The sequence below is a fragment of the Protopterus annectens genome, chromosome 7.part0 (genome assembly GCF_019279795.1).
Source record: "Protopterus annectens isolate FY-2018-M chromosome 7.part0, PAN1.0, whole genome shotgun sequence".
NCBI lineage: Eukaryota > Metazoa > Chordata > Ceratodontiformes > Protopteridae > Protopterus > Protopterus annectens.
In genome coordinates, this window is record NC_056739.1 from 544,868,757 (window position 1) to 544,886,366 (window position 17,610).

General features: G+C 39.5%; 1 protein-coding gene across 1 annotated transcript in view; it reads left to right on the top strand.

Moving 5' to 3' along the window:
• The window catches only part of PLXNA2 (plexin A2), a 1,613,917-nt gene that overhangs the window by 1,208,289 nt on the left and 388,018 nt on the right, over positions 1-17,610 (top strand). Inside the window, exon 16 of the mRNA XM_044077136.1 lies at positions 13,581-13,748. Coding sequence (XP_043933071.1) covers positions 13,581-13,748 — 168 coding nt within the window. The remainder of the gene's footprint in view (positions 1-13,580; positions 13,749-17,610) is intronic.

Sequence of the window (17,610 nt, forward strand, 5' to 3'; positions counted from 1 at the left end):
ATTAGAACTATCCTATCACTGCTCGGTTAAATTAGATGGGATTGGAAAACAAACAGTACTTAAATTATTAGCGGATACTGGGCAGTTGATCAGTGTGTGTGTGTGCCTTAGTGACTAGTCTTCTCATCACACTCAAATATTATGCACCTAAATGTGTAAAAGAAAGGCTGTTTGCCAAGGATCGGAAAATAATAAAAGCAGCAATGTACATGCATGTAGATGTGGCTTGCAAGCACTTGGAAATCAAAAAAAAAAAAATGCTCTTGCAAAGTTGCAAAATCAGCAAAACTGACCAGGCAACTACCACTAGTTCACTTCATTGTATACTGCATCTGTGATATAAATAACCAAAAACGTATAATACCTTACATGATACAAATGATTCAGATAAGCCGAAGCAAGCAGATCAAGTGGAACTGGACTTGGAAATGTACTCTCTATATTAATATTTGCTGTCTACTCCACGCTCTCTCTCTCACAACTAAAGCGGGAGTCTGGACCAATTAGAAGCCATTAGTTTGTAGCTAACAGGCTGCTGACTCCACAATCATGGGTCCTAAGGCCAGCCAGATTCTACCCCCCACTCTAGATAAACTGTACTGAAATGCGTACAGTCAGTATGCCTCCCGACATCCCTGCCGGGGATCACTTTAGTGTCCTTGCTTGACAGGGGCACTGGGAACTAACTTTGGGTGGCATGATGCCAGGTAATCCTCTTGGGCTGGGCTTGTGTTGGCTCCAGGACCATTAGCCTGGTATATACCTATGAACCTATGAAGTTACTTATGCAAATGAGGGATGTAGGTGATGCATCACCTGTCAATGAGGTGAGGGACTTTGAACTCTATAAAGGAAATTTATTTTGAGTTTTTATGGCAATCAGTTGATTTAATGTCTAGTACTGTCAATCAGCTGGCAATTGTAGAGCTGCCTGGGAGACTTTCACAAGTACTCCTGTCATTATCCCTAGTACTACTTGCTTCCAGAATGCTTTAACCGTTTCATCCCAGGTACTCCTGTCATTGTCACTAGTACTACTACTTCCCATCATCATCAGTCACCTTTTTCCCATTTTTACATGGGTTTGGGTTGTCACTTCAACATTATTCAATATGACCAAACCACCCAGAGCCGATGTTGGTACTGCTGAGTGACTATCCTGTATTGTGCATTAAATGCTCCTGTTCCAACTGGACAACAGAGTCTTCTGTATGAGTTCTTTACCTTTCTGTGTTCTACCATTTCTGGACATGTACATTCTCTTGTAGGTCTCATAAGTTTGTTTTTTTTCCTTTCTGTATTATATCTGTTCTTTCTAGAAGTATTTTAGTTCCTGTTTTAGCTATGCACTTGCCCTTTGACCCATTCCACACAAATTTTGCTGACCCCAACTTTGTCAAACATCCATGGTGTTTTTCATTGATTTCTTATGTTTCCATCTGTTTCATTGTTTACTGCTCTTTGACATTTTTTTCTGTACTATTTGGCAGCCACATTTCAGTGGCTATTACATTCCTTTTCAGAGTGCCACATACATCTGACTCCTTCAGTGCACAACACAGTGACTATTACATTCCTTTTCTGAGTGCCACATACATCTGACACCTTCAGTACACAACAAAGTGACTATTATATTCCTTTTCTGAGTGCCACATACATCTGACTCCTTCAGCCCACAACACAGTAACTTTTACATTCCTTTTCTGAGTGCCGTATATATCTGACTTCTTCAGTTCACAACACAGTGATGATGTTCCTTTTCTGAGTGGCACATACATTTGACTCATTCAGTCCACAACACAGTGACTATTGCATTCCTTTTCTGAGTGTCACATACATCTGACTCCTGGGTCTTCTTTACTTGGTCGAAAGCCCATATAATCAAAAGTTATTTTCGCGAGACGAAAATAATGAAAACTGAAATCCCGAACCATGAAGTTTTCCCCAGGGCAAGTAAACTCTTACCCCATGTGTGGAAATATGCCTTTTCCCCACTGTAGTGCGGTCCCAAAGTTGGTGTATATAGTTAAGAGGGCTGTGGAGGGCGTAGCCCCCCTCCTAGGTGGGTTTCAACTACTACTCTGTTTTTTTCATGAAGTTTAGGGCAAATATTTACTTGCCCTGGGAAAAATGCACGGTTCGAGATTTTAGTTTTCGTTATTTTATTCTTGCAAAAATAACGTTCGAGTATTTGGGCTTTCCAACATGCAGAGTAGATCCCTGACTCCTTCAGCCCACAACACAGTGACTATTACATTCGTTTTCTGAGTGCCACATACGTCTGACTCCTTCAACCCACAGCACAGTGACTAAAAATTGACAATGTTTTATTGTCATTGATTTGGTAGTTAGAGATGTCCACTGCACTGTTTGTTTGTTTGTCAATTTTACAGAAAAAAAATAATCAAACAGATTAGCAGTGCAGTGGATATCTCTAACAACAAAATCAATGACAATAAAACATTGTCAAATTTGCAGAAAAAAGAATGTTTTATTGTCACTGATTTTGTAGTTAGAGATGTGCACTGGACTGTTAGCTTGTTTGATTAGTCTCTGTGATCACATTAATAGTTTGGAAATTCTCCTTCAAATGAAAATAGCTTTTTGGTTTGTTTTTGGATTTCTGACTTTTATATTTTCAAATCATTCCTACTCAATAAATCTCTCTCTCTATGTCATATCCGTATCACTTCTGGAACCTCAATCCCCTCCCTTCTGAAAAGCAAAGCCCAAAAGTGCCTGATTACTTGGAATCCACTTCACTGCTTCCTGTAGTTAATTGGAAAAACTCTTAGCAGCTTCTTCAGTCCTATACTTAATCTTTTAGGCACAAAGGGGTGTGGATTGTACAGCTGTTACTGCACTCCCATTGGTCTTTCCAGGCTCTACCTAAAGGCTAAATGTCTTAAAATCCATGGGCAGTTGGTTATATCTGTACTATGCACTCAGTGCCTTACTAAACTTACTGAATGAGCTTCGGCATTTTTAATGTATATTAAAGTTTGTATTAATTAGAAAATGCAGCTCATTTGTTTGATACAGTATTTGGATGTAAAATTGTCTCTCCACCAATGATTAAATTTAATTTTGAAGTAGTATGTGCCACATTTCTGTCTAGCTTGTATATGTGTATCACATCCAGGGTGGTGTATAAAGAAATGGCTATTTTGTACTTTTTGTTTCCTTGTCAGAACCAGAAGCTGCTAAAGTCATGAGCCGTGACTTCAGGACATTTAGTGTATGTATCTTTGTGAGTTTGGCAGTTGTAAATATTTGTTCCAAACATGTTTGACTTACTATCTTATCATACCACCTGATAAACTGTGACACTGTCATTTACCATTTAGTCACAAAAAAGTCATTTTGCAACTGTTGTGTTGCAATTTTATAGTAGCTATGTAAACATTTCTTTGATGGATTGGCGAAATGATCATGGAGAAGTTTTTTATGTGATTTTTTGTAGCCAAGGAGTTAAATGTCCATTCATTAAAGATTTAAAATTGGTAAAGTTACAAAGAAACATTTGCAGAATGTGTGTGAAGTGTAGAACCGTACCATAAAAAGTTAAGGCTATAATACATTAAGTTTTATGTTCTAGTCCTTGGTTTGATTTCCTCAGTCTGGACTTTTGTAGTCTTCTTGTCTCTGACTAAGCCACTCTAAACACAGTGTTCTTATTTTGCCAGTGACCAGAGACAGTTTTGCTTTGTGGATGTTACTTGGTTAAAACAAAAGAATACATAATTAAATGCAAGCTGATAGCTTTGGCGAAGGGTCTTACATGAATAAAAAATGAATTCAGAATTAATTGCAAACCCATGGCTTTGGCATTTAGCAATAATCCTGTTGCAAACTTTCAGAAAACTTAACTTAAGAATGTAAAATCATATTCTTTCCAAAAGTGAAAAATACTTTTAAGGTAGTAAAAGTATAAGGAAAGGAACAGTATCTGTAGTAATGATACCCTGCATATCAGATCATTACATAAATTGCATCTTAATGGGAGAATATCCAAAACATCAAACTAAATTCTGTTGTTTTATACGTAAACTTAGCCCAAAACATGCGGACCTTACACCTGCAACAATGTCTAAATGTGGAACACATAAATATTGTAGGTATGTTAATGATGGCTCCTGTGGTATTGTGGATGGATACAATAGATCTATAGGATGTCCTGGACATTTAAACTGTAATAGCACAAACTCCACTCCACACACCTTCAGATAGAAACAACTCTGATCCAAAACAATACCAAAACAGCAAAATCTTCAGAAGTCAGGAATCGAAAAACAGGAACCAAAGTCAAATCCAAAAGCAAATTCTTTATTCTCCAGCGCCTCGGTGTAACCACCTTTCAAGAGTATCTTGAAAGGTGGTTACACCGAGGCGCTGGAGAATAAAGAATTTGCTTTTGGATTTGACTTTGGTTCCTGTTTTTCGATTCCTGACTTCTGAAGATTTTGCTGTTTTGGTATTGTTTTGGATCAGAGTTGTTTCTATTTAAACTGTAATAGTAGGAGGGTTGTTTAGCTGGCAAGTGTCATGGCATGTAGTACCTTTTACACAGCTAAGACAAAGAGAAGGTTGTGGGATAGAGTTTACAACCATGTGAATGACATCAAGAAGAGAAAACTGACTATTACACTATATAAACATTTGCTTGTGTGCTCAAATTTCAAAAGGTTTTTATTTTTTATTAGTAGCTGAGTAATGATTTCTGAAGGAGGTGATGACTGGTTACTTTTTTTAGATTTTAAAGAGTTAGTTTAGCAGTTAAAATTGAATGCTTGTAAAGAGACCAGGCCTCAGTGACGCCTTTATCTGTTTCTAGTGTTTTGAAGCAGCAAGCTAGTATTTTGTAATTATTTTGCTAGTATTTTGCAAGTTATATGGTGGTATTAACTGACATTTATTAATAATACAATTTAGACAGTTTTATATATTATGAAATGAATGTTTTTAACATGTGGACATGATTACTGATATTTTGTTTTTTATAAACATTCTCTTTCTTGATTGATAGATTTACTTGTTTAAGTGTTTTTCTTTAAGAATGCTTGGTTGGTATGATGTCATTTCTTTTTGTGGGAATTAATTGATGGGAGGTATTTAAAGACACTTTTATGGTATTTGTTAAGTCTGAAAAAAATCATTTTAACTCATAAGATGAAAGCTCATTCATTAAAATTTTTGGCTTGATTTTTTTTTGTTTTTGAGTTCAGCATCATCTCTGCCTTACCCTTGTGTGATTACCGGTCTGTTTTTTCATGCTTTTTCTTTGGAGATTAACCCAAAAACATCTTTACAATGCTAAAATATTCATGCTGTATCTATATGTGGAGTTTTAATCCCTTTTATCATACTTTTCCTTTAGACTAATTATAACACACTAGTGTGGATTTTTATGTGCATTTAATCTGTTTCCCAGCACTAGTATAATGATGAAACAGCTAGTGTTGCTGTCTCAAAGCACTTCACCCTCCAGTACATTTCTTGGTTGAGATACCTTATGTTCAGTTTAACAATCTGCCCCTGTCGGGGATTGCCTAGTGCTCTGTTTTTTTCACATCCGAAAGACTTGCTATAGCTAAGTGCTGACATGGAGATCCTCCAAACTACTTGTAGTGTTGTGTGTGTGTGTGTGTGTGTGTGTGTGTGTGTGTGTGTGTGTGTGTGTGTGTGTGTGTGTGTGTGTGTGTGTGCGCGCGTGTGTGAGAGCATGTATGGCGTGTGCGTGTGTGTGGTGTGTGTGAATGTATTTTTGTATTTGTGGGTCTCTGTGTCAGTATTATTATCCCAACATGAAAGACTCAGTAAGTGTCTATATGGAATTTTTTTTTTTAATATAACACTAATTAAAACAAATATCTATAATCTGTTCTACAAGGTGGCGAGTTAATACAAAAATAACTTAAATGGTTAGCTAAAAGAAAGGAACTCCACTGAGATACTTTAAGCAAGGTCCATATAACTATAGTAAGTTCCACAGATGGCAGAACTGATTTGATCAGAGACATAATGATCCATGTTAAGACAAGTCTATAATAGTTGAGAATAAACTTGTCAGCTCTGTGGTAAAGAGGTCTGAAGCCCTATGGACCAGATGACCTGAGTTTGACTGTAGCCCTGGCTGTTGGAAGAGCTTTGCACAGGTGGGCAGGGGGTGAACAGCTGATAACAACTATGGGGAGGCAGATATTGCTTCCAGGTAGACAATTGTCCAGGACCATGGGCATGGACTTGGCAGTCCTAAACCAATGATGCTAGCTCAGATCTACTGTATCTGCATATTTTTCAATAAATTGGCACTTTGCTTGACTGAAACTAGATTTTCATGTCCTAGGTGTTTGAGGGAGCAAGCTCCCACCCCTTACTTATATAAAGTAACTCATTTCACACAACAGTTGTGAAAGGGGCATCAAATGATAACCATTTGAAATTCTGAGGCTCATTAATGCAAGACCAGGAAGTGAAATTTATATTCCTTGGAATATTCCTTTTTCTCCAAAGTTTGACCATCTTAACGTTGGTAAGTTCAGGGGGTATGAAAGGGATGTCCCCCCAACACTGGGGTGCAGGAGCTTGACTCTTTACAAAAAAAAAAAAAAAACTTCAAAGGAGAAAAGCAATGTCCAACATTCACTGTTCTTCTGCATTTTTGGTCTTTATTTTTCATCATTTTGGGGTTTGTTATTGCTACTCTTGGCATTTCAGTAGGGAGCTGTAACACATACATGGTTTGAAACATTCACGAATTTGATCAAATAAAATAGGAATTTCTTGGATGATCAATGTTTCAGTTACACCCCTGTAGCTCTCATTATTGCACAGCCTGCAAACACATAGTGAGGATATAGGATGCCCCATGGCATTGGAGGTACCCGAGTCAGCCACCAGGGATGGGATTAGGGCTTCATTCGAACTCACCCCATTTGTCAAGGGGTTGGAGAGGATAGAAACCACCTCCATTGCTGCCTGCATGGCAGCCGCTCCATTCAGCTCTTGCCTCAGTACTGGCAATGCACAGTAGGGGGAGTGAAGGGACTAAACCGATCGGGGGAGGGGTGATGGTTTCAAGCATGGAGGTAGAAAGCACTCACAAAAAAAAAACAAGTTCCAGTAACCGAATCCATGATATTTTTCAGTCAAAACATCTTTTCTTTAGTTATATAAGGTGAAGATTTTGCAGTAGAAATCCTCTGCTGATTGGTCATTGAGCTGTAATAGAAAATGTTGCTGAGGCAAAGCTAATTGATAACACACTATCTTTACTTATAAAACTGAGATCAACATTCAGGATACACTGTTGCTAATTTAAATCAAGAATTATGATGTTAAAGTGCATGAATTTTTTTTTATTAACAGATTGAAAATTATTCACTAGTATACCAACATGTATGAAGTATAACACATCAACATATATTTATTACTTAGTTAAGGTTAATGTTCGAGTTCAGTTTAAGTTCTTCACTCAGTGTATAGGTGGAGGTCATGTCTGTGATGGAGAAGATGTTCTAAATCCACCCATTTATTTGTGATGCAGTCTGATTGGGCAAATTCACTTTTTTACTTGTGCATAGTGGTCAAAAATAGTAATATGAATGGTGAGTTTTATTGCCCTTTTATAATAATAAATATAAGACAATGTGGCTTTTGGACATATTATAATACAGCTGTCCTTTGGGCAGTCGGTGACTCGAGTCTAAGAAAAGTGGACAAATGATTTCTTGGTGGATTTTATTTACTGGCATTTATAAGCCTGTCAGTGCTGTCAACCACTGGACTATCAAGTTAGGCATCTTCTTGTTTGTTAAAGTGCAAAATGTCTTTCATTTAAGAATACAGTAACCTCCAGGACCTCCAAAGATCAGTACTTGGACACCACCTATTCTTTTTAGTGTAACATTTTAATTGCCATACCTTTCTGTTACCTTCTCTACCCAGGTGATCTTGTTAACATTGTAAGTTACTCACACTTTAGTATGATCCATTCTCTTCTGCAGCAGGACTTCATCAACCTACTTTGTTAATTTAAACAAACTAAGGGAAGCACACCTTGGCTTAGTGTGTTATTTTAACAGGTCTGTGTTACAAAGGAAATATGCAGTAATTATGGCCCAGGTGACCAAGGTTTCATTAGCTGTCCCATGGTCCTGGAGGAAATTATTGTCAGTGGTAGAAGGATGAAGTGGCTGTGCCCATTTAGTGCTCTTAGGAGGGAGTGAAGAGGCACATGTCCTGGGTCAGTCAGTCCATCTGAATTCCTTGGTGGAGATCAGAGAACTGATAGAGACATCCATTTCAAATGGGGTGAGGACATCTGTGGACCTGCATCACTTACAGAAGAGAAAGACAAACTCAGACACAAACCCAGGACACTACTGGACATGCATGGGGAACTAGGGATCAGCAATGTAAATAAAAAAAAATATCCTGATAGTACCTGAATGGTGGCTGCACTGCTCCTGGCTTTAAAAGAATGTCTCAAAATTCAGAGCATCATATATGCTTGACATGAAGCCTGAAGAAGACACAAGGTCCACCACACATAAATTCACTAACTATGAAAGGCACAAAACAGTGCAACAGAAAGACAAAGTTGCTGACCTTCCATGCCTGCTCCTCCTTTGTTAAAAACGTAATTATTCCACAAATATGATACCTTTTTTGATCTGGAGCTCAGTTTCACACACATTTACCCAGGTATGTCCATTATTATTTCTGTCACACTTACCATGTTCTGTCACTTAGTAAAGCAAACATTGGTGGCACTTTCCTTTGTGCTATTTAAACCCTTGGACTGCAGTATTTGCTGACTTCTTGCCAACAGATTTGCAATAATTAAGTCACTCTATTCCTTATGTCCACAGCACTCTGGAACCATCTCCTGCATGACTTAAATCAGAGTTCTAATCATCATTCCTTTAAAAACTCCATAACCCCCTTTTAACACAAAATAAATTTCATTATCACTGACATTTGTATTCGTCCGTTGGTCTTTGCCATTATTGTCGTAACTGAAGTAACTAACATAATGCCCAAGGTCTTTGAGGGTTTTACACTAATGCCCATAAATAGTATCCAACCATGCATTTTAAAGTCTTACGTATCTTAGCAACACCTTAATTTCTCTTCACCTCTTGCCTACATGTAGAGTTGAACCTTTAATCTTCATGTTTACTGTGTAGAGTGGAATTGTTTTTCTATCTGCAGTATGTCACAGGAATGCTATTTGAGATTTTTCTTGACTGTATACTACAGTTTTATATTTACTGACTTTTACTATTGCCTCTGGTCCAGTACTTTCATTTACTCAGCCCATAAATTCAGTCATTAGCTAAGGCTCTGTGATGTGGCTAAAAACGTCTGTTGAGCCAGTCAGTTTAGCCAGCTACAAAATGAATAAGTAAATAGGTTCATAGGTAGTTACTAGGCTATCGGCCCAAGGGCCTACGTAAGCCTAGCCAACAAGGTTCCCTGGCTTACGCCACCCAAGAAAGTTATTTTCCTGTGCCACTGTTGAGCAGAGACACAGAAGTGATCCACTGGGTGTATTTCCTATTTCCCATCCACTCATCAAGATTTTTCTTGAAGAGTGCTAATGAAGAACTTTGCTTGACATAGATGGGTAGCCTGTTCCAGAGTATGGGAAGTCTCTGGGACAGGAATCTATCCCTCCAGCATGTCCTGTTTATTGTGGTGACAAGGTTTAGGTCCCTAGAGTGTGTAGCTCAGAGGGATTGGGATTTCTTTAGGTGTAGCATGTCCAACAGCTCTGGGTTTGACATATCTTTATATGTTAGGCAGAGATCCCCTCGGAGTAGGCGATATGCTACGGTGTAAAGCTGGATTTTTTGAGGCAGTCAGTGTAGGGCATTTGTTTGAGGCCAGTAATCCTCTTTGTGAGGTAATTCTGTGGCCTTTCCAGCTGCTCAGATGTCTTGTGAGGTACATTCCAAAAGGGGCATTGTACTCTAAAATGGGTCTAATGAGTGTCGAGTAGAGGGGAACAATGACCTCTTTTTTCCTTCATGAGAACCCTTTTATGATGAGGTGTGCCACATAGAAGGACTTGCTGACTACTGTGGTGATGTGACTATCAAAGGAGAGACTACTGTGCATCTGGGTCCCAAGGTATCTTATAACACATTCGGTGTTAAGTAGATTGCTGCCTATGTGGTAGTTCATGGGTACAGAGTTTTTACCAAAGGGGATGACACTGCACTTTTTGGCATTGAGCTTGAGGCCATGGCTCTGACACCAGGCAGCTGTCTCAGCGAGACCCTTCTGTAGGATGTCCACATCATTTGGGGACTTGACTATGGCTCCTACTTAGCAGTCATCTGCAAACTTCATTAGCCAGAGGACTTCTGTGTTAGCCTGTACTTCAGAGAAGTAGATACCAAACAGGAGAGATCCCAGGATGGAACCCTGTGGTACTCCACTTGTCACTGCTTTGAGGTCAGATTTGGAGTCTGCAACTTTTACAGTGTGAGTTCTGTCAGTGAGCCAGTTGGCAACCCATCTTGTGAAGTAGGGATTTATACCTAGTTTAGTGAGTTTAGCTATAATTCCAGAATGGGGGATGGTGTTGAAAGACTTGGCGAGGTCAAGATAGGCTGTGCGAACCACCTTACCCTCATCTACGGCTTTGGTGACTGCCTCAAAGAAGTTGATCAGGTTCAGAAGGCATAATTTGCCTTTCACAAACCCGAACTGGGTGGGATCCAGAGTATGATGGTTACCAATGTCTTTGTTTTAGAGTTTCATGATGATACGTTCCATGGCCTTGCAGACCAGGCTCATCAGGCTAATAGGTCGATAGTTCCCAGGATCAGTGGTGGCTCCCTCTTTGTGGATTGGGATAACTGTTGCTGTGTGCCATTCAGTGGGCACAAAGCCTCATGCGAGGCTATTATTGAACATGGTGCTTAAGTGAGGAGCCAGTTTGTTTTATAGTTCTTGTAAAATGCAGCCTTTGATGTTGTCCAGTCCCATGGATGCTGTGTTTTTGGCCTTAGAGACTGCTGCTTTTACCTGCGTAGTTGTGATTACAGGGACTCTGCTTTCTTCCTGTATAGATATCGGCCCTTTAGGGAGTGGGGGGGGGGGGTAAAGTTAGCACTGAACCTATCTGCCAGGATGTTGGCAATATCAGTTGGTTCTGTAATTTTCATGCCGTTGTGCTGTAACTCAGAGCAGATCTAGGTGTTGCCATCGAGATTCTTGACATAGCTATAGAATGCTTTGTGGTTGTCCTTAGAATTAGTGGCGATTTTGAAAATTATTCATTTCTGTGTTTTCCCTGTACAGTACACTTCTTCACAAAACACCAATAGAAATCTATATATGAATATCATAAGAAAAGAACATTTTTTTTCCCTGCTCTGATTCATAGATATTCATGGGACTACTCCTACTCCTCTTCTCATAATCAATAAGTGCAGCAGAATTTCTCCACTCTTACTCCGTGTTCTTAGTTGTCAAGCAGATTTGCATAAAGGTATCCATGCTGTTCAATAACAGTGCAGCATATGATAACACCTACACATATTAGTTTGTAGTGAATTAAGGCTTTATTCTTTACCAAGTGACTCCTTATTTGCATTCCCTGACCATGTATTGTAGTTTGAAGTATGTGTATTTGAGTGCTGTGCCAGATTTTTGACTAGTGCAAACCTGTTTTTTTCAACAACTTTCACAACAAGATCAACCATTTCTTCCTTCCTCCCTGCTTTAAACATTTAACCATGCTGGTACCCTGTTAACTAGCTAGTATTGATTTCCTAACAGATGTGTAGCACCTGTAATACCTCAAAAAGGAGTTTCTTTTTTCCACAGGGAGTGAATTGACATTTTTGGTGACCCAAATTTTTGCCAGTTGTGTGGCTTAAAAGAGGGGCATCAAGTAGCTGTTATCTGCTGGTGAGGAATTTCTGATTATGACCTAATCACCTGCTGACCTGCATGCAGAGATATAATGTGTGCCACATTTGGTGACCCCCATGCTTCATGGACATCTTACATCTTCCGCATCTGATACAGTTGTATGCCTGAGACACTAGACTCTACCCTGTACTAGGGGATGCCCTATATTGTAAAGTCCTACACCCCCTTCTACCAGGGTAAGTGGAATTGCAGATGTTGGCAAAAGGTATTTGAAAGGAATTAATCTTCCATTTAAACCCATTAAAGGTTTCTGTTAGTTCCATTAGACCCACACACAACCAATTCTAGCCTGCCAGCTCTGTTTAGTCCTGCCTCTCACAGACAAGTTGCACAGATTCTCTGTCTGGTGCTGTAGCCTAGTTCACCACCATCATACTCTGAGTTAAAATGTTTTCATCAGCGGAGGCGGGTCACAAATTAATGATTCTCTGCAGCGCTAGTTTGTGTCTCACTGCAGGCCATTGTGTTCACTTCCTAGTTTAGATAGAATCAAGCTGGAGAGGATGTTGCTTATTGTTTCTTTCCTATAGAAAACTGAAAGAAAAAGAAACAGAGGCATAATCTGCATGAAACACTTGTGTCATCTATATCCATCTTGAAACAGGGTAGTAAAATAAATACAGTGAGATAGAATCAGTACAGTCAAGAGCAGAACTTGAGGTAAATAATTATCTCAGACACGTACGTCAGTTTGTGTGTGTGTGTGTGTGTGTGTGTGTGTGTGTGTGTGTGTGTGTGTGTGTGTGTGTGTGTGTGTGTCGGTGGGTGATATGTGTGTAGGTGTGTGTGTGTGTGCATTACTTTGTTACGTGACTTGTGTTTTTTTATACATCCAGGTATTCACTACATACCTCTCAACTGTACAGATTTTCACAGAATGTCCAGATTTTTGCCTCATATTTTTGTGGTGCTGCAGTAGTGTTGACACCTCACAGCAAGACGTTGTTGCGTTTGATTCTCAGCTAGAGCGTCTTCTGTGTGGAGGCATGCATGAATGGGCGTGCCTTCGTTGAAGGTTGTGCATCAGGGCTGGTAACTCGGCACGTAAAAATCCACTACCAAACATTAGCGGACCGGAGTTCCACTGTGGTGACCCCTAACCGGGATAAGCAGAAAGACACAACAACAACATTTTTGGTCCATTTTTCATAAAATTGTGGTTTTCTGGCAAATTAGTACTGAAGTTAGAAAATAATGACAGACATTTGAGTTTCAGACTTTAAACCCTTCAGAACATCCATGCTAATACAAAACCTCTTATTCTTTCAAATTTCTAAGTTTGTAAAAGCAATATTTAGAAATTGTCCCTATTTTTGGGTCTTCGTCCTACTTTTATTTATGACTTTGCTCAGATTTCTTCCTCTAAGAGGTTGACAGGTGTGTATTTACATGGCAAAGCAACAGATTCTACTACCAGGTGTAATATGCCATATAAATGCATTCTGTGAAATTAAAACGGAGTCAGTAAAACACAATGGTGTGTTTCAAAAATAAAGTTTTGTGCTGTCACTTATAGGAAAATTGTTATGTTGATTTGGATTTGATGGAAGGAATGCTAGCTAGGGGGGCATTGCTTTATTTTGAGGACTGCATTTGGTCCTTCTAATCTTACTGTTGTTTTGTTCTAGGAGAACAAACAGTGAAATTATCTGTGTTACTGCTCCTTCAGTGAATGGACCCAGTACTGCCCATATATCAATCACAGTGGACAGAGCACAGCTGCAGAGCAACCTGCACTTTGAATATATAGAAGATCCCACGGTTATGCGACTGGAACCTGACTGGAGTATTGCCAGGTAAGCAGATGGGAAAGACTTCTCTTTTAAAGTTATAACAGATCAAATGCTTTTAGTACAGTTTGTTTCACATGCAGATGCTTAACATTTTGAAAACAAGAAGTAACACGTGTCATATGTACCAGTCAGAAGTAACACGTGTCATATGTACCTGTCAGAAGTAACACGTGTCATATGTACCAGTCAGAATAAATGCCAGATGTTGACTTTTCATTTTATTTATTTATGTGTTTGATTCCCAGACCAACTGATGCCGTCTGTCATGTCTCAGATCCCCTCCTTCACCATTTCTTCCACCCACCCCAACACATCTGACATGCCCATTTGGAGCATTACCCTGACCCTGCTTATTGCAAGCAATCTGGGAGGGTGGGGGCAGATGGTCTAGTTTGATGCCATTGTGACAACATTTTTGGATACCATACCAAATGGCCCTCCTAGTTCCACAGAAGCTAAACTTTCCACAGTCCAAGTCATAGTCTCACATTTAAATATCTCAAATGAAAAAGATATTTAGAGTCATGTTTTTTTTTTTTTTTTTCAAGTTGAAGTAACGCTCCTAATTTTAGCTGTGGTGCATGTTAGATATTCCTGTGCTGAACTTTTACTTCCACTCATTTATACTGGATTGCGAGTTGTTGTTCTGCACAAATTAAGAGATTGATTTGCATAGTGCTTAGCATAAATCGCATCATCGGTTTTATTTTCTGAAGGTAAATACGCTCTCCATGCCATTATGACATTTTTTTCCATGCAGAAAGCAAGCAGGGAGCTATGGTTTAGGTAGTGGGAAGTCCAGATCTCACTGTGCGTTCCTTTCATATCCTGCTGCCTTTCAAAGTCTTTAATTAGTTAGGTTGGCAGTTGGATTCACAAAATATTACCAAAGCAATCAGTTCTAGTGTGCCAGCTCTGTTTTTGTGTGTGTGTGTGTGTGTGTGTGTGTGTGTGTGTGTGTGTGTGTGTGTGCGTGTGTGTGTGTGTGTGTGGGTACTTGGGGAAAAGTGCTTATGGTATTGTTCTAACAGCTTTAATTATTAATTAAAAATGTTTGATCACTTAGTGTGATTTTCCCCCTATTCCCAAATGTTCTTTTCAGAATGGAGATTAGAAAAATACATATTGCCTTAACAGAACAAGCCATGTAAAATGTAAAAATGTACCAGGAAATAGCACTGGAATGATTTTCTTCGTTGAAGCATCGACTGTACTCTGTAGTTCGGTAGCAGATTAATGGAGACCGTGGGCTAACTTTGTTTTTGAGGGAAGAGTCTGATTAGATGGCGTAGTAATCAGCACAATAATGGAGTCTGAAACTCATCAGCCTTCCCTGCAGAACACCACTCATTACTGCCAGCAGTGGTTCATGCAAGGGTCAAAGCAGCACAATTTTTTGTGTGCTTAGTATTAATGCTTTCCTTTCATTGGGATACCTTCACTGCTAGCTGTAATGTTCCCTGCAGTGAATTGAATCCCATCAGAACACACATGTATTTATTTGTTATGTATCGATCTAATCGTTCATTTGTTTAATTTTATTCTGAGCACAAGTCCTTGAGGACCTTTTCTGGCCAGTGCAGTAGTTATAAAGCCAGAAACATAAAGGGTCTTCTCTCTCTCTCTCTCTCTCTCTCTCTGTCTCTCAGGTTGAAAATGTCAAAGAAGGAAGAGTTAACACCTATTTTGGTTGATACAATGCCTAATTAATCTATCCACTGAACTTTTTACACATCAGAAGTACTTTATATTGAATCTGGTAGTTCTAAGGGTAGCTGAAATATGAATACCTTGTAAATAAGTCGTACTTGGACGCATTTTAGCTTGTGTTTAATGTTAATAATCCTATTTGAATTTGCCATTGTATGTTAATTAGGTTATGTATACATTACAAAAACATCTTAGCTCCCAATAGTTTCATCTAGCAAGACCAGTTCTTTGTTTACCTGAAGTCTTGATGCACTTCAGATAACTAACTGTGATGTCACAAGAATGGATTTTGGATCCCCTGTATGGAAAAAATGCCAGACTGTCCAAGTTGCCAGTTTTGTCTTGTAGATGTTGTCTTGGTCTACCAGTGTTTTGGGGGTTTTGTCTATTTACTGTACTGATTTTGGCATCCTATTACTTCAGTGTACACTTGGGACTTGGCTGTCATCAATTGTTGTGCTCATAAATCCTTTTGATTCCTAAGAGTTCAACGGTGATTACATTTCTGAGTCAAATGGCATGATAATTCCAACGGGAAATATGTTTGTACAGATGTATATAGTATCGAGTTTTTGAAAGAACAAAATACTACAAAAAGGGGTTGGACAATGGTACAGCAGCTAGTGATACCACCTCACAGCTCTTGGTCCCCCAGTCTGGCTCTAGACTCGAGAGCCTCCTGTGTGCAGTGTGCATGTCCTCCAGTCTGACTCATGGTTGGAGAGCCTCCTCTGTGCAGTGTGCAAGTCCTCCAGGCTCATTCCTGGCTGGAGAACCTCCAGTGTACATGTCCTCGAGGCTCGTTCCTGGCTGGAGAGCCTCCTGTGTGCAGTGTGCATGTCCTCCAGTCTGACTCATGGTTGGAGAGCCTCCTGTGTGCAGTGTGCATGTCCTCCAGTCTGACTCATGGTTGGAGAGCCTCCTCTGTGCAGTGTGCAAGTCCTCCAGGCTCATTCCTGGCTGGAGAACCTCCAGTGTACATGTCCTCGAGGCTCGTTCCTGGCTGGAGAACCTCCAGTGTACATGTCCTCGAGGCTCGTTCCTGGCTGGAGAGCCTCCTGTGTGCTGTGTGCATGTCTTCTCTCTACTTACATTGATTTTTGTGCAGTTATTTTCCTCACACATCCCAAAAACACACTATTAGTTAAACTGCCAATCCTCAAAACTGTCCATAAAATGCATGCAGTGACTGCCTTTGTGCATGGTTTCTGTAATGGATTGATGTCTTTTCCAGAACTGGGTCTCTATATTACATGTACCATGTCTACTTAGAGACATCAAAGGCATGCTGTAATCATTCATTTTTATTGATGTAAGAAGAAGCAGCAATGTCAAAATAACACTAACCAAAACCAAGGGTCAGTATTATTTTTGGTAATCTTACCTATATCCCACATAAGTAAAATAAATTAATGATTGTGTTGATTTTAATGTCACTAAGTAGAAATGATGCCCATAAACTATAGGTATTCCTGATAGAAACTGATCATATACATCAATGTTTCAGTCAGACGTTTGGAGGATTTTATGAAGAATGGGCTGCTGCAGAAGGGCTGCCTGTGCACATAGAAAGTTTTACCATAGTGCTATACATCTAATTAGAGTAATTCTCGGTCATTATTTGAGAACACCTTTAATGGGGGTCAGCACATACCCAGCTAAGCAAAGGAGGGAGACAAATTGCATGATACAGAGTTTCTGATAAACCTTGTGGAATAATTAAGAGGGCAACATTTGTAACAGAAGACATTGCACAAAATGAGGGACACAGTTTGAAACTTAAGGTAGAATTACTTATGACAGATGATGGGGAAGCGTTTTTTCACCAGGAGAGTTGTATATACATAAAACAACCTTCCACAGATAGCCATGGATTCAGAAAGAATGGCATAATTGAAGGTGCCTGTGAACAAAGTTCTCTTGGCAGTGGATGATTACGTGAATGTAGGTTTTGATATAATGTTGACTTTCAGTGGCTGAAGGACATTCTAGGTGGGTTCAGGTGGTCATTATCTGTAGTCACGTCTGTGATGGTGTGGTAGTTTGAGTTATCTTTAAGTGCTGGAGTTTTAGCCATGGGAATGTTAGGCTTGATTACTCAAGGGGCATTTCTGCTGGGATTCATGTCACATAATCAGCAACAGGTTCTGCGAGT